General features: G+C 50.7%; 1 protein-coding gene across 1 annotated transcript; it reads right to left on the bottom strand.

Annotated features, from left to right (window-relative positions):
• Positions 1–2,088: 2,088 nt before the first annotated feature.
• Positions 2,089–23,767, bottom strand: LOC123760535 (protein gooseberry). The gene is made up of 6 exons (XM_045746225.2): positions 23,567–23,767; positions 20,837–21,168; positions 16,075–16,189; positions 3,278–3,449; positions 2,905–3,122; positions 2,089–2,671 (listed from the first exon to the last, which is right to left on the bottom strand). Exons 1-6 carry the CDS (start codon positions 23,604–23,606, stop codon positions 2,232–2,234), a joined length of 1,317 nt encoding a protein of 438 aa, XP_045602181.1. The 5' UTR covers positions 23,607–23,767; the 3' UTR covers positions 2,089–2,231.
• Positions 23,768–24,627: the final 860 nt, after the last annotated feature.

Genomic DNA, 24,627 nt, shown 5'->3' with positions numbered 1-24,627 from the left:
TTGCTCTACGACTGTGTGGTGATGTTGGTGGTGGGGCTGGTGGCTAGTGGTGGTGGTGGGGCTGGTGGCTAGTGGTGGTGGTGGGAGTTGTATAGGTGGTGGGTTGTGGGTGGTGATGGTGGTGGTAGTTGTGTAGGTAGTGGGTTGTGGGTGGTGGTGGGTTGTGGGTGGTAGTGGTAGTAGTTGTGTAGGTGGCGGGTTTTGGGTGGTGGTGGTGGGAGGTGTGTAGGTGGTGGGCGTGACAGATGCGGTGATGATGGTTGTGTCTGCCAATGATGCTACTGTGGTGGTAGTCACGGTGGTTGTGTTTGTGTTATGGTTGTGGTAGTGGCAATGATGGTTATGACAGTGGTGGGTGATGAATACAGTCCACCCAGAACACACACACACACGTACACACAACATGACAGTGTGCATGTGTGTTGTCAATCAACACATCATTATTCACTCTACACAAATATCACAAGAACTCAGAGATGCGTCGGGCGTATACGATTGTGTTTCAGCCAAAAAATCTAATTTCTATTTCCGTCAACATAAATTTTTTTGCGGGGGAAGAGAGAAACCCCAAAAAAAGAAGATAAATGCCCTGAAAATACAGCTACTGACAATACATGAATATGTGTTCCTGGGAAGGTTTAAGTGACGTACGCCACGCTGCCAACAGAATGATCTTTAAGTCTCATTTGACAGTTAAGGCTAATAACAGATGTTGACTAATGAAGCCTAATATTTCCTCTGGATAATATCATTAACTGATGCCTGCACGCAACGCGATCAGTGGAGGGAATAGATACCTGTGTGTGTGTGTGTGTGTGTGTGTACTCCTCTAATTGTGCTTGCGGGGGTTGAGCTCTGGCTCTTTGGTCCCGCCTCTGAACCGTCAATCAACAGTTGTGTGTGTGTGTGTACTCCTCTAATTGTGCTTGCGGGGGTTGAGCTCTGGCTCTATGGTCCCGCCTCTCAACCGTCAATCAACAGTTGTGTGTGCGTGTGTGTGGGTTTCTTTTAGAGCACAAACTTTTTAGCTTCCAGGCAGTGAGAGAGGGATACTACTGCATGTCTGCTAGGTAATCACTAGTCCCTGTGTGTCCCTAGCTAGGTGAACACTAGCTACACGAGCATTAGTTACATACCAGTAACGATAAAGATCGGTGAACATTAGCTAAATAAATACTGGCTAGGTGAAAACTAAATGAACACTAGGTAACAGTGTGAAAGGTGACCACCCACGCAAGTATAACACTAGTTACGTGAATACTAGCTAGTTATACACAGCTTAACACTACCACTAGGCGTGCTAGGTGAAAACTAGTTAGATTACGTGCTAGAGATGATGTGGCCGGTGACTAATCACTTGTACTAGGAAAACACTTGCTAGGTGAATACTAGCTAGGTGCTGTGCTTGGTGAGCACTACCTAGGTAGTGTACTAGGGAGTGTATTGATGTACTAGGCGGCCTCTAGTAGCGTTTTAGGTCACCGTTAACTGGAAGAGGATCTGCTAGGAACCTGGTGGTGGTGGTGGTGGTGGTGGTGGTGATGGTGGTGATGGTGGTGGTGGTGGTGGTGATGGTGGTGGTGATGATAGTGGTGGTGGTGGTGGTGGTGGTGATGGTGGTGGTGGTGATGGTGGTGGTGGTGGTGATGGTGGTGATGGTGGTGGTGGTGGTGGTGGTGGTGGTGATGGTGGTGGTGGTGATGCAGGTGGTGGTGATGGTGGTGGTGGTAGTGGTGGTGGCGGTGGTGAGGGTGGTGGTGATGGTGTTGATGGTGCAGGTGGTGGTGATGGTGATGATGGTGGTGGTGGTGGTGGTGGTGATGCAGGTGGTGGTGGTGGTGGTGATGGTAGTGGTGCAGGTAGTGGTGGTGGTGCAGGTGGTGCTGGTGATGTAGGTGGTGGTGGTGGTGATGGTGGTGGTGATGCAGGAGGTGGTGGTTGTGATGGTGGTGGTGGTGATGCAGGTGGTGGAGGTGGTGATGCAGGTGGTGGAGGTGGTGGTGGTGGTGATGCAGGTGGTGGAGGTGGTGGTGATGGTGGTTGTGGTGATGGTGATGCTGGTGGTGGTGGTGGTGATGCTGGTGATGGTGGTGGTGATGTAGCAGTTTGTCACCCATAGATAGTAGCTGACACATGGGGCAGTGGGTGACGGTGTGGGCGTGGGGTGACGGCGTGGGCGTGTGGTGACGGTATGGGCGTGGGGTGACGGTGTGGGCGTGGGCGGGAGAGGACTAGTGAACCCGCCCACACATGAGGTTAGATGGGTCAGTAAACTGTGGGAAATAGGCGGGATAAGCTGGGGCGGCGGTGGGCGGCGCATGGGTCTTATCCCCCATAGTGGGGCACTGTGTGGGCAAGGCATGCCCCATATTGTACCCCTGGCCGCCCAGTAGGCCACCCAGCTGCTCTCCACCCAGGGTGGAGAACCCAGTGTTCCACCCGCCCATGTGTGGCGACGCCATGGTCTTGACTCCACTCCACCCGCTGTCAGTGGAGGCAGTGGAGGTGGAGGCCGTCATAGTGGGCATGGAGGCCGTCATAGTGGGCATGGAGGTGACGGGGTACGTCATGGCAGCCATGGGAGACGACATGAGGGCATGGGAGTTGTCTGTACCGAACGCGGTGGCGCTGGCGTAGTCGTACCCGCCAGAACTCTGCCAGGCGCTGGACGCTGTGGGAGAGAAACCGGTTAATGCCGCAGGTAAGGGGGTTAGGGGGGTTTAGGGGGGAGGGGGGTAGTTAGGGGTAATAGGGGAGGCCTACTTGCCCCACCCCCTCCCCCCTCCCAAAGGGGCCTAAGTAGGCCTAGAAGAGCAGTTAGGAAAGCATGATTTATGTCATATCTCAAGTTTTTTTATGCTCGATATTAAAACCTCAAAACGAAGGCGGTTGTGCCAATCTTACAGTGGTAGGCGACGGCTGCGGCAGCCGCGGCGGAGTGGTCGCCTGCGGGAGGGGCGTACTGGTTCATGTAAGAGGATGCGGCTGCGGCCGTGGGCATGGCCGCCGCGGGCGGCATGCCAGAAGACAGCCCCGCTAACTGCTGGCTGCTCAAATGCTTCCGCAGCCGCGCGCGGCGGTTGCTAAACCACACTTGCACCCGCGCCTCCGTCAGCTTGGCCCTGCGGCAGGAGGGGGAAGGCATGTACTTCACAGCTTAAAACTAAGAGTCAAGCTTTATGCAGTCTCACCTGACAAGTTACTAGCTCAAGACACCCACGTACACCCCAAGACACCCCACGTACACCCTAAGACACCCCGGGACAGGTAGACTTACTTCTGCGCCAGCTCCTCCCTGGTGTAGACGTCGGGGTATTGAGTCTTCTCGAAGGAGCGCTCCAGCACCTCCAGCTGCTCGGCGGTGAAGGTCGTCCTCGACCGTCGCTGCTTCCGCTTGAGTGGTATGCCGGGCTCGCTCTCGATGTCACTTTCGTCGCTGGCGCCCCCACCTGAAGCAGGGAAGGGAAGAGGTGTTCTGTCATGTGTCCGACTCATTGTACGGCCCCAAGAGGCAGTGTGGGGCCCCCAGAAGGCAGTCCGGGCCCCCAAGAGGCAGTGTGGGCCCCCAAGAGGCAGTGTGGGCCCCCAAGAGGCAGTGTGGGCCCCCAGGAGGCAGTGTGGGCCCCCAAGAGGCAGTGTAGGCCCCCAGGAGGCAGTGTGGGCCCCCAGGAGGCAGTGTGGGCCTGAAGAAGGCAGTGTGGGGCCCCAGGAGGCAGTGTGGGGCCCCTAGAAGGCAGTCCGGGCCCCCAGGAGGCAGTGTGGGCCCCCAAGAGGCAGTGTGGGCCCCCAAGAGGCTGTGTGGGCCCAGGAGGCAGTGTGGGCCTCCAGAAGGCAGTGTAGGCCCCCAGGAGGCAGTGTGGGCCTGAAGAAGGCAGTGTGGGGCCCTCAGGAGGCAGTGTGGGGCCACAGGAGGTAGTGTGGGGCCCCAGGAGGAAGAGTGGGCCCCCAGGAGGCAGTGTGGGCCCAGGAGGCCGTGTGGGGTCCCCAGAAGGAAGAGTGGGCCCCTAGGAGGCAGTGTGGGCCCAGGAGGAAGTGTGTGGTCCCCAGGAGGCAGTGTGGGCCCAGGAGGCAGTGTGGGGCCCCCCAGGAGGCAGTGTGGGGCTCCCAGGAGGCAGTGTGGGGCTCCCAGGAGGCAGTGTGGGCCCCTAGGAGGCAGTGTGGGCCCAGGAGGCAGTGTGGGGCTCCCAGGAGGCAGTGTGGGGCTCCCAGGAGGCAGTGTGGGCCCCTAGGAGGCAGTGTGGGCCAAGGAGGCCGTGTGGGGCCCCCCAGGAGGCAGTGTGGGCCAAGGAGGCCGTGTGGGGCCCCTAGGAGGCAGTGTGGGCCAAGGAGGCAGTGTGGGCCCAGGAGGCAGTGTGGGCCCAGGAGGCAGTGTGGGGCTCCCAGGAGGCAGTGTGGGGCTCCCAGGAGGCAGTGTGGGCCCCTAGGAGGCAGTGTGGGCTAAGGAGGCCGTGTGGGGCCCCCCAGGAGGCAGTGTGGGGGCCTTACAATCTCTCACTCATACACTTTTGTTAATATTTGATCAATCAATACATATCAATCAACAAAAACACATCTTCCTTTCCCTTAAAAAAATCCTTTATTATTGTTCCATTTTTTTCATTTTCATTCATTAATAAGTTGCAATTCCTTAAGCTGTCTTATGTCCCCAAAAATAATTAAAAGAGTTAATTGTTATCTGAACTTATTTCATTATGAAAGCTTTAAATGGATTTTGTTTTCAATGGGCAAGCGAGAGAAATTTTTAGAAGATTATCGTCAATAAAGGCACACCTGATCTTGAGGATTTACCGTGAGAGCGAACAATGAACGTTTTGAGTCCTAGTTTCGAACGTGGATTTAGTGTTCGAGTCCTAGTTTCGAACACTTGACCAGCTCGTGGTCAAGTGTTCGAATAAATAGTAAATACTGAGTAGATTTTAATAGTCAGCGTTTGACACACGCTGTTAATTAAACGGATTATAGAGATAGAGATTATAGAGATAACTCAAGATAACCTCATGACGGTCATTCGCTTGATATCGGGCTGGAATTATAGCTAAAGTGAGAACGAATTATTGAGCCCAATACACGAGACAAAACCCAAGAACTTACACCAATAAAAGTAACAGTGACACTAAATCAGTTCTGCCTCCTGATGACTCCATTAGAAATTTATGGGCCGTTTGTTGGGGCGTTTATACCCTGGGACCAGTGATGGCGAGCCGCATATTTATGACCAAAAACATTGCGGATCTTCACAACTTTTCGCCATTCCATTCATTACCGGAACATTATAGGCGTGGAAAATCAAGGAGGTTTAAAACGTCGGTATATCACAGCATCTTTAAAAAAAAGATTCCAGTAATTCTGACAAAAGTGTAAAGACATTATTGGGATTGGAATGAAAGTAGAAACCAAGTTTATAAATGATTTTCCATCGTCAATCAAAAGTCGTTGATTAATAGCCAATAAACGGCTTACGAGGGGGGGGAGGGGGTGAAGGTCACGAGACAAGGGGGGTTAAAGTGTCTCATCAGGGAGTTACTAGAGAACAACATCGACATAAACAAGAATAGGTTGTTAAATAATTTGGCGGGTCGTATTGCGGGAAATATTAGGATTAAGGACCTGCTCGCAACGCGACGCGTGCTAGTGGTTATCTTGAGATGATCTTGAGGTTATCTTGAGATGATTTCGGGGCTTTTAGTGTCCCCGCGGCCCTGTCCTCGACCAGGCCTCCACCCCCAGGTAGCAGCCCTTGACAGCTGACTAAGACCCAGGTACCTAATTTACTGCAAGGTAACAGGGGCATAGGGTGAAAGAAACTCTGCCCATTGTTTCTCGCCGGCGCCCGGGATCGAACCCGGGACCACAGGATCATAAGTCCAGTATGCTATCAGCTCAGCCGACCGGCTCCCCTGTACGTGGCTGTACAAGAATGTAACAACTCTTGTATACATAAATAGGTAAATATATTTCCGTTTCTTTGTGAAATTGTGACACTATTCCATGAAGTAACATAATGAAAACTTGTCAAGGAATCATTTTAAAAATGATATAATGTTGAATTCCTTTAGGAAGGCTTCGAATACCATTTGCCGGTGACACCCCCTCAGTCAGTGGACATACAGCCCGTCCTCATCATGCAACCTGTCCTTAAGCCAGGCTCGTTAAAGCGGCGACCCCCCCCCCCCCCCTCCGCACGATGCGTCCTCATAAACAAAGACCAAATGTTCGTTAATCCAATCACCAATCTCCATCTTTATATATGAAAAACGTGATTGTAAGAGGAGTGTGGTGAGGTGGGTGGGGTGTGGTTGACGCCCCCCCCCATGCCCGCCTTTAAGTAGGAGTTGCTCCAGTTGCGACAACCAACACTTGTGTGGTGGGGAATGTGGGTTAGGGTGTTCATGCAGGGTTCTCCAACTTACCTAATGGGTTGTTATCTACAATGAATCCACGTCGATAGCGTTTGTTCATTTATCTGTTATCCAACGTTACTGCAGCGTGTTTAGCGCCACGGGAGAGAAAGTGAGAGAGGGGGAGAGAGAGAGAGAGAGGGGGGGAGAGAGAGAGAGAGAGAGAGAGAGAGAGAGAGAGAGAGAGAGAGAGAGAGAGAGAGAGAGAGAGAGAGAGAGAGAGAGAGAGAGAGAGAGAGAGAGAGAGAGAGAGAGAGAAATCCCCACTCATCCCTCCCCCCCCCACAAACACCCCCCCCCACCAACCCCCCCCCCCCCCCCCTCTCCACATTCCCTCAAAATCTTGACCTGGAAAACAAAACTGACCAAGAAAGAATTACAGCGAGAGAAAGAAAAAAAAGATCACGGATTTTTTTCCAGTTTCCCTTCCCTGCCACCAGCACTTTTTTTTCTCCCCCGCCACACGTGAGCTCCCCCGCCACGGCCCAGCCTGGCGGGGAGGAAACCTTCAGGGGAAAATACGTTGTGGAAGTGAAACTCTGCTTTTGTCAGGGAGAAAAATGTGGTAGCTCATGACTCGTGAAAATGGCTTTTCTTACGCATGATGCAAACTGCGAAAGAAATCAATCGAATGTCTTAAAGATTTTGATATAATGTGAGGGCGGGGAAGCCCTTAGGAAATGCTAGCTGTCCTATGACCTGTTGAGCCTGCTCGGACAGACAGACAGACAGACAGACAGACAGACAGACAGACAGACAGACAGACAGACAGACAGACAGACAGACAGACAGACAGGCAGACAGACAGACAGACAGACAGACACCAAGAAACGCCTCGGCAGCAGAGTGCGATCGCGCGAGCACACACACACACACACACACACACACACACACACACACACACACACACACACACACACACACACACACACACACACACACACTCAATCTCAAAAGGGGGTGTGGTAGCTGAGCGGACAGCGCGCAGGGCTCGCAATTCTGTGGCCCGGGTTCGATTCCCGGACCAGGCAGAAACAGATGGGCAAAGTTTCTTTCATCTCTGATGCCTCTGTTACCTAGCAGTAAATAGGTACCAGGGAATTAGACAGCTGCTACGGAGCTGCTTTCTGGGCATGTGTGTGAGTTCACCTAGTTAGAATCACCTAGTTGTGCTTGCGGGGGTTGAGCTTAGCTCTTTCGGCCCGCCTCTCAACTGTCAATCAACTGTTGCTATCTACTAACTGTGTGTATTATTAGAGAGGAAATGTGAAGTAGATATGATAGAAAAATCTGGTCGAGAGTCAGTATATTAGAAAACCGACAGTTAGAGAGGCGGAGTCCAAGAGCTAACAGGTTGATCCTCCAGGCACAAATAGTAAATATATACACACACACATATATATAAAGAGAGATATAAGGGTGGTGTTGGAAAGCAGACTGTCACTAGAGGAACACATAAAGAATATTGTGAGGAGCGAATGAGTCGCTGTCCAACCTCAAAATTACTTTTTAATTACATGGATGGTGAAATATTAATGAAACTGTTCATGACATTCGTGAGACCAAAATGGGAATATGCAGCAGTTGTATGGTGCCCCAAATCTCAAGATTCATATCATTAACTGGAAAAAGGTGCAAAGGTATGCTACAAAATAGCTTCTAGAACTGGAAAACAAGAGTTATGAAGAGAGAGAGAGAAAGAGAGAGAGAGAGAGAGAGAGAGAGAGAGAGAGAGAGAGAGAGAGAGAGAGAGAGAGAGAGAGAGAGAGAGAGAGAGAGAGAGAGAGAGAGAGAGAGAGAAAGAGAGAGAAAGAGAGAGAGAGAGAGAGAGAGAGAGAGAGAGAGAGAGAGAGAGAGAGAGAGAGAGAGAGAGAGAGAGAGAGAGAGAGAGAGAGAGAGGGAGAGGGAGAGAGGTTAGAGGTGTTAAATATGCCAGAACTTAAAGATAATGAAAATGAAGCGTTACTTACAAAAATAAGTATCAGCGAGGTGCTACTTACACCACTTACAAAACAATAACAGAAATCGACCAAATTGTCAAAGAGGAATTCCTGAAACCGACAACCACAAGATGTCATAGATTCAAGCTAAGGAAGAAGAAAGAAAGGTGCCGAAAAAATTAGATTTTTTTTTTTTGCATGAAAAACATGAATGAAGAAATCTTTGCATGCAGAAAAGACGACGTTTCGATCCCTTGTGGACCATTACATCTATCTTGACCAGACAGATATTCAGGATTTTCTGTCTATAGATCAGAGTTCAATTCCCGGGCGATACAGAATACAGTTGTTTCTTTCATTTGCTGCCTCTGTTCACCTAGCAATAAATAAATACCTGACAGTCAGCTGTTGTGGCCTGCATTCAAGGGATGTGTGTGTGTGTGTGTGTGTGTGTGTGTGTGTGTGTGTGTGTGTGTGTGTGTGTGTGTGTGTGTGTGTGTGTGTGTGTGTGTGTGTGTGTATGTGTGTGTGTGTGTGTGTGTGTGTGTGTGTACTCACCTAGTTGTACTCACCTAGTTGTGTTTGCGGGGGTTGAGCTCTGGCTCTTTGGTCCCGCCTCTCAACCGTCAATCAACAGGTGTACAGATTCCTGAGCCTATCGGGCTCTATCATATCTACACTTGAAACTGTGTATGGAGTCAGCCTCCACCACATCTCTTCCTAATGCATTCCATTTGTCCACCACTCTGACACTAAAAAAGTTCTTTCTAATATCTCTGTGGCTCATTTGGGCACTCAGTTTCCACCTGTGTCCCCTTGTACGTGTTCCCCTTGTGTTAAATAGACTATCTTTATCTACCCTATCAATTCCCTTCAGAATCTTGAATGTGGTGATCATGTCCCCCCTAACTCTTCTGTCTTCCAGCGAAGTGAGGTTTAATTCCCGTAGTCTCTCCTCGTAGCTCATACCTCTCAGCTCGGGTACTAGTCTGGTGGCAAACCTTTGAACCTTTTTCAGTTTAGTCTTATCCTTGACTACATATGCACTCCATGCTGGGGCTGCATACTCCAGGATTGGCCTGCCATATGTGGTATACAAAGTTCTGAATGATTCTTTACACAAGTTTCTGAATGCCGTTCGTATGTTGGCCAGCTTGGCATATGCCGCTGATGTTATCCGCTTGATATGTGCTGCAGGAGACAGGTCTGGCGTGATTTCAACCCCCAAGTCTTTTTCCTTCTCTGACTCCTGAAGAATTTCCTCTCCCAGATGATACCTTGTATCTAGCCTCCTGCTCCCTACACCTATCTTCATTACATTACATTTGGTTGGGTTAAACTCTAACAACCATTTGTTCGACCATTCCTTCAGCTTGTCTAGGTCTTCTTGAAGCCTCAAACAGTCCTCTTCTGTTTTAATCCTTCTCATAATTTTAGCATCGTCTGCAAACATTGAGAGAAATGAATCGATACCCTCTGGGAGATCATTTACATATATCAGAAACAAGATAGGACCGAGTACAGAGCCCTGTGGGACTCCACTGGTGACTTCACGCCAATCGGAGGTCTCACCCCTCACCGTAACTCTCTGCTTCCTATTGCTTAGATACTCCCTTATCCACTGGAGCACCTTACCAGCTACACCTGCCTGTCTCTCCAGCTTATGTACCAGCCTCTTATGCGGTACTGTGTCAAAGGCTTTCCGACAATCCAAGAAAATGCAGTCCGCCCAGCCTCTCTTTCTTGCTTAATCTTTGTCACTTGATCGTAGAATTCTATCAAGCCTGTAAGGCAAGATTCACCCTCCCTGAACCCATGTTGGCGATTTGTCACGAAGTCCCTTCTCTCCAGATGTGTTACCAGGTTTTTTCTCACGATCTTCTCCATCACCTTGCATGGTATACAAGTCAAGGACACTGGCCTGTAGTTCAGGGCCTCTTGCCTGTCGCCCTTTTTGTATATTGGGACCACATTCGCCGTCTTCCATATTTCTGGTAGGTCTCCCATCTCCAGTGACTTACAATACACTATGGAGAGTGGCAAGCAAAGTGCCTCTGCACACTCTTTCAGTATCCATGGTGAGATCCTATCTGGACCAACAGCCTTTCTAACATCCAGATCCAGCAGGTGTCTCTTGACCTCTCTCGTAATTTCGAACTCTTCCAAGGCCGCCTCGTTTACCTCCCTTTCTCCTAGCACAGTGACCTCACCTTGTTCTATTGTGAAGACCTCCTGGAACCTCTTGTTGAGTTCTTCACACACCTCTCTGTCATTCTCTGTATACCTGTCCTCGCCTGTTCGAAGTTTCAATACCTGTTCTTTCACTGTTGATTTCCTTCTGATGTGACTGTGGAGTAGCTTTGGTTCGGTCTTGGCTTTGTTTGCTATATCATTTTCAAAACTTTTCTCTGCTTCTCTTCTCACCCTGACGTACTCATTCCTGGTTCTCTGGTATCTCTCTCTGCTTTCTGGTGTTCTGTTATTCCGGAAGTTCCTCCACGCCCTTTTGTTCAGTTTCTTCGCTTCCATACATGCCTTATTATACCATGGATTCTTCTGTTGCTTCTCGGATTTTTTCCTTTGGGCCGGGATGAACCTGTTTACTGCCTCCTGACACTTTTGGGTAACATAGTCCATCATACCCTGTACAGACTTATCTCTGAGGTCTGTGTCCCAAGGTATTTCACTTAGGAAACTTCTCATCTGTTCATAATTTCCCTTTCGGTATGCCAGCCTTTTGATTCCTAGTTCTTTTTTTGGGGAGATAAGTCCTAGCTCTACCAGGTACTCAAAGTTCAATACACTGTGGTTACTCATTCCCAAGGGCACTTCCATCTTAACTTCTCTTATATCCCACTCATTTAGGGTAAATATCAAATCAAGCATTGCTGGTTCATCTTCTCCTCTCATTCTTGTTGGTTCGTTGATGTGCTGGTTTAGAAAGTTTCTTGTTGCCACGTCCAGCAGCTTAGCCCTCCATGTTTCTGGTCCACCATGCGGGTCTCTGTTCTTCCAATCTATCTTCCCATGGTTGAAGTCTCCCATAATTAGTAGTCCAGATCCATTCCTGCTAGCAACAGAAGCTGCTCTTTCTATTATGTTAATGGTGGCCATGTTGTTTCTATCATATTCCTGTCTAGGTCTTCTGTTATTTGGTGGTGGATTATATATGACTACGACTATAATTTTTTTCCCTCCATTTGTTACGGTACCTGCTATGTAGTCACTGAAACCTTCACAGCCCTGAATATCCATCTCCTCAAAATCCCAGCCTTTTCTTACCAGCAGAGCTACACCACCCCCACCTCTTCCTTCCCTCTCTTTCCTCATAACATAATAGTCCTGTGGGAACACTGCGTTTGTTATCGTTTTCGTGATCTTTGTTTCTGTGAGGGCTATTATGTCTAGGTTTTCCTCTAGTACCCGTTCTCCAAGCTCATTTGCTTTATTTGTAATTCCATCTATGTTAGTGTACATCGCTTTGAGGCTCACTTTCTTCTGTCCCTTCTCAAATCGCCTCCTTGGTGAGTGTTCTGCTGGTGGGGGAGGCTGTTCCATGGGTGTGAGGACCTGTGAGGTGGATAACAGGGTCTCAGAGGATACTGGGATGAGGGGCGGGGGATCCACTGAAGGGGGAGGGACAGGGAGGGTATGGGGTGAAAGGGGAGGGAGGACGGGAAGGAAAGGGGGGGAGGGAGGACTCGGGAGGAGGGGAGGGGTAGAAGGGTGGGGATTGGGTGTGGGGGGAGGGAGATTTGGCTGAACATTTGAGTGGGGGCAGGGAGGGTTTGGGGTAGGGGGGTTTTCTATGCAGAGGAGGGAGGCGGGGTTGTCCTCCCTTCTGGTGTTACTGGGTAGCTGGTTGTGGGTTCCCCCCTCGCTTCTGGGGGTGTTGTGTTGGGAGCTGTGACTTCCTGGTTTTCCCCTCTTGCCCTGCGCCTCTTCCTTGCTTCTGCCGCCACGGCTCTCTCCTCCCTTGTCATGTCTCTCTGGAGGAATACATTTTTTAATTTTCCCACGTTTTTCAGGGAGCTCTGTGTGTGTGTGTGTGTGTGTGTGTGTGTGTGTGTGTGTGTGTGTGTGTGTGTGTGTGTGTGTGTGTGTGTGTGTGTGTGTGTGTGTGTGTGTGTGTGTGTGTGTGGTTACCTAGGTGTAGTTACAGGATGAGAGCTACGCTCCTGGTGTCCCGTCTTCCCAGCACTCTTTGTCGTGTAACGCTTTGAAACTACTGACGGCTTCGGCCAGACCACCTTCTGAGGAGGTGTTACACTGTGAGGGAGGTGTCACACTGTGGGGGAGGTGTCACACTGTGGGGGAGGTGTCACACTGTGGGGGAGGTGTCACACTGTGGGGGAGGTGTCACACTGTGGGGGAGGTGTCACACTGTGGGGGAGGTGTCACACTGTGGGGGAGGTGTCACACTGTGGGGAGGTGTCACACTGTGGGGGAGGTGTCACACTGTGGGGGAGGTGTCACACTGTGGGGGAGGTGTCACACTGTGGGGGAGGTGTTACACTGTGGGGGAGGTGTCACACTGTGGGGGAGGTGTTACACTGTGGGGGAGGTGTCACACTGTGGGGGAGGTGTCACACTGTGGGGGAGGTGTCACACTGTGGGGGAGGTGTCACACTGTGTTGGCGGTGTCACACTGTGGGTGTACATGGGCGGGTGTGTACGTGGGAGACCGGGCGCTCCCTCCCACCTACATAACAGCCAAATCGTGTACCTATTAATGTCTCCTTTGCTTTACATCGCCAAACATCCTTATTTTACCGCCACGACACCTTTACTGCCGGACCCCCGCGGGCCCCTGCGTCCTTAACGAGGCCGGCGAGGTGGTCCCCAAGGGCCCGTGGGCCCCCAGGGGCCCTCTGGCGCCCATGTTGTGATCTTTGAGCAGCGAGGGCGGTCGCCTGCCTGGCGCCTAGAATGTTGCTCTGCTCTCTGCAGGGTGCTGCCTCTGCCCTCTGCTTCCTGGGTGGCCTCCCTGCCTCTCTCCCTGCCTCAAGCACAACCTCCCTGCCTCTCCCCCTGCCTCAAGCACAACCTCCCTGCCTCTCCCCTTGTCTCAAGCACAACCTCCCTGCCTCTCGCCCTGCGTCAAGCACAACCTCGCTGCCTCTCTCCCTGCCTCAAGCACAACCTCCCTGCCTCTCCCCTTGTCTCAAGCCCAACCTCCCTGCCTCTCGCCCTGCCTCAAGCACAACCTCCCTGCCTCTCCCCTTGTGTCAAGCACAACCTCCCTGCCTCTCCCCCTGCCTCAAGCACAACCTCCCTGCCTCTTCCCTTGTCTCAAGCACAACCTCCCTGCCTCTCCCCCTGCCTCAAGCACAACCTCCCTGCTTCTCCCCTTGTCTCAAGCACAACCTCCCTGCCTCTCCCCCTGCCTCAAGCACAACCTCCCTGCCTCTCTCCCTGCCTCAAGCACAACCTCCCTGCCTCTCCCCTTGTCTCAAGCACAACCTCCCTGCCTCTCCCCCTGCCTCAAGCACAACCTCCCTGCCTCTCCCCCTGCCTCAAGCACAACCTCCCTGCCTCTCCCCTTGTCTCAAGCACAACCTCCCTGCCTCTCGCCCTGCCTCAAGCACAACCTCCCTGCCTCTCGCCCTGCCTCAAGCACAACCTCCCTGCCTCTCGCCCTGCCTCAAGCACAACCTCCCTGCCTCTCGCCCTGCCTCAAGCACAACCTCCGTGCCTCTCGCCCTGCCTCAAGCACAACCTCCCTGCCTCTCGCCCTGCCTCAAGCACAACCTCCCTGCCTCTCGCCCTGCCTCAAGCACAACCTCCCTGCCTCTCGCCCTGCCTCAAGCACAACCTCCCTGCCTCTCGCCCTGCCTCAAGCACAACCTCCCTGCCTCTCCCCCTGCCTCAAGCACAACCTCCCTGCCTCTCTCCCTGCCTCAAGCACAACCTCCCTGCCTCTCTCCCTGCCTCAAGCACAACCTCCCTGCCTCTCCTCCTGCCTCAAGCACAACCTCCCTGCCTTTCGCCCTGCCTCAAGCACAACCTCCCTGCCTCTCGCCCTACCTCAAGCACAACCTCCCTGCCTCTCGCCCTGCCTCAAGCACAACCTCCCTGCCTCTCGCCCTGCCTCAAGCACTACCTCCCTGCCTCTCGCCCTGCTTCAAGCACAACCTCCCTGCCTCTCCCCCTGCCTCAAGCACAACCTCCCTGCCTCTCGCCCTGCCTCTCGCCCTGCCTCTCGCCCTGCCTCAAGCACAACCTCCCTGCCTCTCGCCCTGCCTCAAGCACAACCTCCCTGCCTCTCGCCCTGCCTCAAGCACAACCTCCCTGCCTCTCGCCCTGCCTCAAGCACAACCTCCCTGCCTCTCGCCCTGCCTCAAGCACAACCTCCCTGCCTCTCCCCCTGCCTCAAGCACAACTTGCAGAATTATAACAAAGTGCGAATGTGTGAATAAGAACTAAAATAAATGTAAAAACTTTACCTAACTTAAATTATATTTGTGTAACCCAACAGTATATTTGGTGGCCACAGCTGGGGCAGAACTGAGGCTCACACTGCGGTGAAAGTAAAAGGTAGAAAGTAGAAGGTAGAAAGTAGACACCTGGGACCGCAGAAGGATCGAACCCTGGCGGTGTGGGGGCAGCAATATGGCATCATATATACCACTATACCCGCAGCTTTGCCCAAACGAGTGAGCAATCGTATTTCAACAAAGTTGTTTGATAATTCAGCTGACTGTACTTGTTGCTCTTGCCCCCCGTGGCCGGGACCGTCACCGAGATGTCCTCCTAAGGTTACCCCAACGTCAAGAAACTGTCGTACTAAAGTGCCCATTTATCCTAACCTACCAGAGAACCCCAAACAGAAAACGGAACAGTATGTCGATTTCCCCAACCGCTTTCATTTTCTAGTACGACGATTTTTGACCTTAACGTCTACGAGCGAGAAGCAGTAAATGAAAATACAAATTATAACCACTGTTCTCTAGTGAAATTAAGGCTAAAGTTCTATATCTGCCTTACCCTATCCCCCCCTCCCCTTCGGAGAGTTAACAGGCAGAATACGTCGTACGGAACAGTGCCCCCAAAGGTCAGTATTGCCTAAACTTGGATTAATGTTGTGTTCGTGTTGGGCTATTCGCGCGCCACTCAACATTTGGCGGGAAAAATGTTCGACGACCGCGAAGCGTCACGCAATCGCTGGTTTGGTCCACAATGGCGCGAAATCAAGGTTTGGAAGGCGGATTTCGCGCATGTAGGTGTGGCAACATATATAACTTCCCGTTGAGGCAGGTGTGGCAATATATGTAACTCCCTATTGAGGCAGGTGTGGCAACATATATAATTCCCCGTTGAGGCAGGTGTGGCAACGTGTGTAACTCCCCGTTGAGGCAGGTGTGGCAACATATATAACTCCCCGTTGAGGCAGGTGTGGCAACAAATATAACTCCCTGTTGAGGCAGGTGTGGCAACAGATATAACTCCCTGTTGAGGCAGGTGTGGCAACAAATATAACTCCCCGTTGAGGCAGCGGGAACAGCTGCTGTCCTCAGGCTCGGGGACCTACCGAAGGATATTTCCAACAGTGGGAACACTTGTGATGTGGTCTGAGACCATCCCAGACCTGGGTACTGGGTGCAGTGTGGTGTGGGTACTGGGGGTTGGGGTCAAGAGTGTGGTACTGGGGTACTGAGAGTCGTCAGGCACTGCTAAGAGTCGCCAGGCACTGCTAGGAGTCATCAAGGTACTAGCAAGAGTCAGCAGGTACTCACCAAGAATGCCGTCAATACTGTGGTCCTTACGGGGGTCGTCGTCTCTCTTGCCGCCCCTCAAGATCCTGCTGATGGAGCTGACTGAGGGCGCTGACACTTTGTCCACCACGCCCTCCTGACGAAGGGAGAAGCAGAGAATGACGCAGCTGACCAAAAAGCACCGTTTGCTACACCATACATGTTTGCATTCATATGTTTAAGCAAGAGGAACATTATATATAAATATAATATATATATATATATATATATATATATATATATATATATATATATATATATATATATATATATATATATATATATATATATATATATATATATATATTACATATTATATATCCTGGTATCAGCCAGCTTCAGTAACACGAATATCGGCCAAAGAGAAACATCATGGTAACCTATACATTACATGTAGTCAATATGAACCAAAAGCTTTCATCTAGCCTATATTAACTAATATATTAAACTTATATTAACCAATATATTAAGCCTAAATTAATAACCAATAGCTTTCATCTCATCTATATTAAACAATAAACTACTTTTAATTTGAGAATGGTTCAGGACGGACCGAAGCGTCGTCGTCCCTTCACTTTCTAATGTGTGGTCTGGTCAACAAATTATTTCTAATCCATATTAACGATAAATAACGAAAAGTCTTTATTAAACAATAAATTACGAATAGTTTATATTAACCAATAAATTACGAATAGTTTATATTAAATAAATTTGATCTAGTCTATATAAAGCAATAGCTTACATCTTGTCTATAGTAATTAATAAATAACATCTAGTCTGTATTAAGCAATAAATTACATGTAGTCTATATTAACCAATAGATTTCATGAAATCTATATTGGCCAATAGATTACATGTAGTCTATTTAAAGCAGAATAAAGTCTATATGTGGGTCCATCATTGATATGGTTAGGTCACACACACACACCCACACACACACACTCAACTGTCACGCACACACCCACACACACCCACACACACACCCACACACACAAATAGGTGAGTACACACACTGAAGACACGCCGCCCACCTGCCACACTCCCACACACACACACACCCACACACACACACCCACACACACACACCCACACACACACACACCCACACACACACACACCCACACACACACACCCACACACACACACACCCACACACACACACACCCACACACACCCACACACAAGACACGCCGCCCACCTGCCTCACTCCCACACACACACACCCACACACCCACTCAAGACACGCCGCCCACCTGCCTCACTCCCACACACACACTCAAGACACGCCGCCCACCTGCCACACTCCCACACACACACTCAAGACACGCCGCCCACCTGCCTCACTCCCACACACACACTCAAGACACGCCGCCCACCTGCCTCACTCCTACACACACACTCAAGACACGCCGCCCACCTGCCACACTCCCACACACACACTCAAGACACGCCGCCCACCTGCCACACTCCCACACACACACTCAAGACACGCCGCCCACCTGCCTCACTCCCACACACACACTCAAGACACGCCGCCCACCTGCCTCACTCCCACACAAACACTGCAAGACTCACGCCATCATTTCCAATCACCGTGAACGCTATTACTACTCCAGGGAGAACCCATTTATCTCGGGCTCTGAGCCTGGTCGTCAAGTCCCGGCCAATCTCCCCGCTCTCCCGACGAGGCTTTGTGGCTGGTGACGAAGCCCTGACAGCCTGCCCGCCCTCGGCCGCTGTCGGCAGGCCTCACGCCGCCACCCACCGACCTGCACCAACAATGTGGGTAATTGTAACCTAAGATTGAGCCGTTGATACCACTAATGTGGCCTCCTATTGCGGCAATGGATTAGTGGGATGGTTCGCTCTCTATCTCTCTCTGTGCAAGGTGTTGTCTGGCCAGCCTCACCCGCTCCCACCTTCATGCGCAAGGAATGTTGATATTATTTTTAGCGTTATTTGCTGGATATACGTATATATATACGTATATATATATAAATATATATATATATATATATATATATATATATATATATATATATATATATATTATATATATACATATATATATATATATATATATATATATATATATATATATATATATATATATATATATATATATATATATATATATATATGAGGGAGTGTGGTGAAGGACCTGTCCCCAAGGGACCTGTCACTCGGAGACATCACGCAGATCACTTCCTAATCCGGACCTTCAATCCGATAATTCCCCTACCTTCCCCCTCCCCCCCTTCTCCCCATTCACCCCCCCCCCCCCCACCCCCATCATACACCCCATTGCTTCAAAACTTGACTCTTTAATCACCCTTAATCCTCTTCCAACCTCATTCCGTCCGGTGGTCAGCGAGGCTTTAAATCGTGGAAGTTCGTCAGACTTTGGTGGATCGTTTGGAGTCTAAAATGGATATGTTATGTGTCCTCAGGCTTCCGTTAAAGTCTTTCTCGGCGAGCGAGGCGAAGCCAGTCCATCTGGCGGACTCATCTGAGGGCTGAATAGGTTGAGCTCCTTTCAGTTTTTGTCCACTTCAACTTCGAGTCCGCCAAAAAGTTACTAGTAAAGCATTAGAGTATGAATTGGGAGCCTTTGAGGAGATTTTAATCATTTTATTACACAACTGTAATCTCCCAGGGCACTGCGGCAAGTCGAATTACAGATAAATGTTTAGGAAATGGACGCCACCTGCCTCCTGCCCCTGCTGCTACCCTGCCTCCTGCCCCCTGCTGCTACCCTGCCTCCTGCCCCTGCCTCCTGCCCATGCTGCCACCCTGCCTCCTGCCCCTGCTGCTACCCTGCCTCCTGCCCATGCTGCCACCCTGCCTCCTGCCCCTGCTGCTACCCTGCCTCCTGCCCCTGCTGCTACCCTGCCTCCTGCCCCTGCTGCTACTCTGCCTCCTGTCCCTGCTGCTACCCTGCCTCCTGCCCCCTGCTGCTACCCTGCCTCCTGCCCCTGCCTCCTGCCCATGCTGCCACCCTGCCTCCTGCCCCTGCTGCTACCCTGCCTCCTGCCCCCTGCTGCTACCCTGCCTCCTGCCCCTGCTGCTACCCTGCCTCCTGCCCCTGCTGCTACCCTGCCTCCTGCCCCTGCTGCTACCCTGCCTCCTGCCCCTGCTGCTACCCTGCCTCCTGCCCCTGCTGCTACCCTGCCTCCTGCCCCTGCTGCTACCCTGCCTCCTGCCTCCTGCTGCTACCCTGCCTCCTGCCCCTGCTGCTACCCTGCCTCCTGCCCCTGCTGCTACCCTGCCTCCTGCTCCTGCTGCTACCCTGCCTCCTGCCCCTGCTGCTACCCTGCCTCCTGCCCCTGCTGCTACCCTGCCTCCTGCCCCTGCTGCTACCCTGCCTCCTGCTCCTGCTGCTACCCTGCCTCCTGCCCCTGCTGCTACCCTGCCTCCTGCCCCTGCTGCTACCCTGCCTCCTGCCTCTGCTGCTACCCTGCCTCCTGCCTCCTGCTGCTACCCTGCCTCTTGCCCCTGCTGCTACCCTGCCTCCTGCCCCTGCTGCTACCCTGCCTCCTGCCCCTGCTGCTACCCTGCCTCCTGCCCCTGCTGCTACCCTGCCTCCTGCCCCTGCTGCTACCCTGCCTCCTGCCCCTGCTGCTACCCTGCCTCCTGCCCCCTGCTGCTACCCTGCCTCCTGCCCCTGCTGCTACCCTGCCTCCTGCCCCTGCTGCTACCTGCCTCCTGCCCCTGCTGCTACCCTGCCTCCTGCCCCTGCTGCTACCCTGCCTCCTGCCCCTGCTGCTACCCTGCCTCCTGCCCCTGCCTCCTGCCCCCTACTGCTACCCTGCCTCCTGCCCCTGCCTGCTGCCCCTGCTGCTACCCTGCCTCCTGCCCCCTGCTTCTACCCTGCCTCCTGCCCCTGCCTGCTGCCCCTGCTGCTACCCTGCCTCCTGCCCCCTACTGCTACCCTGCCTCCTGCCCCCTGCTGCTACCCTGCCCCTTACTGCTACTCTGCTCCTGTCTGTACCTTAGTATTGTTTACCTGGTGTTAATTACAAGTTTACTAACCACTCGTTACACTCGCTAATGACATTACAAGATGACCCTCCCCCCTCACTTGCCCTCAGAGGCTCTTCCCTGAGCCCCTAATTGCTCCTGTACGAAGCCTTAACTTCAGTTGGGATCAAACGAAAGCCTTCAGATACCACTGTTCTCATCCACATAATCGTCATGATAATAATAACCTGCCAGAGTTTGGTGTAATGTTTCTAAGACAACGGTGGCTCTGTCTGTCAGCTTCGTGAAGCTGTGATTGATGGGCAAGTAATTGGTGATGTTAATAACGTGAACCTGAGACGAGCGAGTTCCCTAAACGGCGCACTAATGGCCATTAGCCCTGGGGTCGTTCCGGCTAGATAATCCGGCAAGGGTGTCTCTGGGGGGTGACCTGCTTGACCCACGATGACCCCATTAGTACGAGAGGTCAGTGATGGACCTGGCTTGTCGCCTCTTAACTACCTATAGTCACGTAATTGCGGGGGATAATTCGCATTTCGGAAAATTGCATGTTTAGTCGGTGATATTTTGCGTGACTTGAATCTGGACGATTCCGTTGGTGCTATCGTTGGTTCGGCGCCTCACAGGTGTTCCCCGTTACCTTCCAAACACAGGTGTTTTATCCCCTATTTGTCCTACAGATTCCGTGCCATTTACCTTCCAGTTCCCTGCCCTAGCCCCTACAGGCGCTCCCCTAAACCCCGGCAGGAGACAAGAGCCTTACCTTGATGAGTCTGTCTCTGATCTCCCACGAGAAGACGCCGGGATTATCCTTCTTGTAGTCATCAATGCGCTTCTCAATATCTGGGGTGGTTACCTTGGGCTTGGAGCCGCCGATGACGCCTGGCCGGATGGAGCCGGTCTCCTGGTAGCGGTTGAGGATCTTGGAGACGCAGCCGTGGGAGACACGCAGCTGGCGGGAGATGACGCACGGACGAACGCCCGCCGCCGCCATTTCCACGATCTTGAGGCGGATGTGGTTGGGCAGTGGCCGGCCGTTGATGAACACGCCGCCCAGCTGGTTGACGCGCCCCTGACCTGTACACACACCACCAGCTACTCTCAGGGTTAGGTAGAATTACCGCTCTTATCATCTAGATGGTTGAAGACTACTTCTGTACACTCAGAAATAACAATAACGTGATGCATCAAATGAACAAATCCACAAGGGCCGTGACGAGGATTCGAACCTGCGTCCGAGAGCATCCCAGACGCTGCCTAATCGACTGAGCTACGACAGGGTAAAAGAATAGGTAGAACGGCCTATTGACATAGCTCGAGTGCATGGGGGTAAAACCCTTGTTTGTGTCTCGGAGAGGGTGCAGGATCCAAGTAAATTCAGTAGAATTTCTGGTTGAAATTCTTTTGATCATGTCGTAGCTCAGTCGATTAAGGCCGCGTCTACGATGCTCTCGGACGTAGGTTCGAATCCTCGTCACGGCCCTTGTGGATTTGCTCTACTTCTCTACTTTTTATGGGGTGACTGATATTACCCCTTAATGTCTACCATATAATATGCACTAGTATCTACTAGATGAATGAGATGTAGTATTACCACTCTCATCTACTAGATAAATGAGATATTATTACCACTTTTATCTACTTTATGGGTTGTTAATATTATCTCTCAAATCTACCATATATTTTGTAAATATTACCTCTCTTATCTGCACTATGGGTTACTAAAGTGACTTCTCTTCTATGGACGAAAACCCGGACCAATATTACCCCTCACTACAACACAATTTTAAAAGCTAAACTCATATTAAACTATATTCTAAAAAATTTATATTTTAACTATAAATTTTATATGATAAAAATCTCAAATAAAATATAAAAAATATACTTCTTTACATATTTTAACCATACTCAACTCATTATAAAAATCAACATAATTGTAAACTTAAAAATGTTGTGATTCCTCGTCTAATTGAGTGAATGATTTTCAGGTAATAAAGGGAAATTAGTAGTGATATATATATATTGTATAGTCCTGACCAGCTGAGCAAGGCAGGGCAGGCGAGCCTCGCCTCGGACCCGCGTTCGAGCCCCGCTACCAGCACTGTGTAGTAACCAAGTGGAACATTTGAAAACAAATTCAGAACACAAACTCGACATATTTTACACGTTGTTCAAATTGTTTGTGGTTGCTAATGTTAAAAGTCAACGGCAGAAATTATCTCTCCTGGCGCCAGAGATGTGTTGAGGTTATCTTGCGATGATTTCGGGGCTTAGCGTCCCCGCGGCCCGGTCCTCGACCAGGCCTCTTTGTTACACATCCCCCAGGAAGCAGCCCGTAGCAGCTATCTAACTCCCAGGAATCTATTTACTGCTAGGTGAACAGGGGGCATCAGGGTGAAAGAAACTCTGCCTATTTGTTTCCGCCTCCACCGGCGATCGAACACGGAACCTCACGACTACGAATCCCGAGCGCTGTCCACTCAGCCGTCAGGCCGCTGTCAGCCAGGAAAAAGATAATTTTCCATATCCTGAATCTGCATATCATTTATATATTTGAGTTGCATAAACAAGTCAACTGAGACAAGATAAAAACGTATTTTGCATTATTTCATTGTAAGCTATAATTAATAATGCTAGATTATCACAAGGCAATTAACACGTATAGCTGTTATTTTTGCCGTTGATTTCAATCGCTTGTCTTAATTGGCGACATCTTTTTTTCCTCTAATTCACAGCCTAAATAAATTGTTTTCCTCGTTAATAGTTCACTCTGAAAACGATAAAGAGCTCTGTGTCGGGGGATAATGTTCACGAGCTTAGTCGACAGGGATGATTTACTTATATAGACGGAAGCTGCGGAATGACAGGGATGCTACATAGACGGATGCTGAGGGCTGACAGACGGTACAGAGACAGCTGGGACCGGGGGGAGGGAAGGGGTTGGGGCTAGGTAGCTGAGTATTGACCCACCACAAACAATCTAGTGAGGTGACAAATGCGAATCACCGTCGGCCGTTGACGAGCGGTGATTCGTAGTGGGGTAATTACCGCTGACAGTCCAGTGATCAGTCAGTCGGTCCTGTTGAGCGGAACTGGGCTCCGGTGGCCGCCTAATGCCACCTATTACCACTCCATAACATGATATTTGCACATGCAAAAATGACAATAATATCGTAGCTGGAGTGAGCTTGCCATAAGAACCGGGCCTCTACCGGTAATTGGGCCTCGCTTGATGAGTTCGGATGATGAGCACTAAGCTACGCGGACCGTGAAGAGTTCGAGTGATGAGTTTACACTAAGGGCTGTAGAGCACTTAGGTAAGCACTGAATATTTAAGCGTATTCTCCTACACTAAATCTTGTCCAACCTATCAGCGAAGATTATCAATTCACTTGACTCTCATTATATACAGTCTTCAGGAGGTAACTTTACAAGGTGGGTAGTTCTGCTGTTTAGAACAAGAGAGAGATAAGACCAACGTTTAAACGCTTACCCTGGAAAGGATAGCCGGAGAAAATCGGTCTAATAGTCATGATTGCATACACCCCAGACGCTCACTCCCACAGTAGTACAGAGTCGCACTCCCACAGTAGTCCCACGTCGCACTCCCACACACCGGTACTTCTGGGACCAGCACTCGCGCACCTTGAGGCACCTTGAGACACTGTCTACAGGACTCTGGGCTACGCCACCCACAAACTCAGGTGTTAAACTACAAGGCAATACGCTGGGACCTACACTGTTTGGGTCCCCAGGCTCCGCCCACCGTCCGGCTCCCCATTGGTCGGTGCTAGAGGCGGCGGCTTTGATGCGGCGAGCGGTTGCGGTGATTGGGTGAGCGGGTGTGAAGGAGGTGATGGGGGGCGGGGCTAGGCGAGGATAGCCTGCTATCAACGTGTGGGGTAGGCCAGCCAGCCTTCACATTCCTCTTCTCAAAAGGCTATGGATATCACTAGGATTTATTTATGCAATTCCATTGTTAATATATTTTAGTCTTTTTACCTTTTGTTCTGCCAGAATAATTGATTTCTTGTTGAAATTCTTCTCTATTTTTTCTCTATTCTATTTCGAGAAAAATCAAATATATTCATTTTAAGTGCAATTTAGAATTAACATATTCTTAATTGTTGACTTAAAAAAATAACCGCGATTTTCAACACTTAAAATGCAAATAGAAAAGTTCAAGAAGAAATAAGATAACTGATAGTTCAGTGAAGTTTACCAGAGAGACTTTAACTCCTCAAGACGAGAAGCATCTCAACCCTCGTCTTGATGCTAGGATGTTGATGGTGTGGTTGTAGGGCAGGAATGGTTCCCTTATTATAGCCAGACAAGCTTTGTTTCCACTCGCCCCATACCCACTCACTCGCTCCATACCCACTCACTCGCCCCATACCCACTCACTCGCCCCATACCCACTCACTCGCCCCATACCCACTCACTCGCTCCATACCCACTCACTCGCCCCATACCCACTCACTCGCCCCATACCCACTCACTCGCTCCATACCCACTCACTCGCCCCATACCCACTCACTCGCCCCATACCCACTC

This window comes from Procambarus clarkii, chromosome 39 (assembly GCF_040958095.1).
Source record: "Procambarus clarkii isolate CNS0578487 chromosome 39, FALCON_Pclarkii_2.0, whole genome shotgun sequence".
In the NCBI taxonomy this organism is placed as follows: domain Eukaryota; kingdom Metazoa; phylum Arthropoda; class Malacostraca; order Decapoda; family Cambaridae; genus Procambarus; species Procambarus clarkii.
The sequence above is the reverse complement of the archived record's forward strand: the minus strand, read 5'-3'. Positions and strand labels throughout refer to the sequence as shown.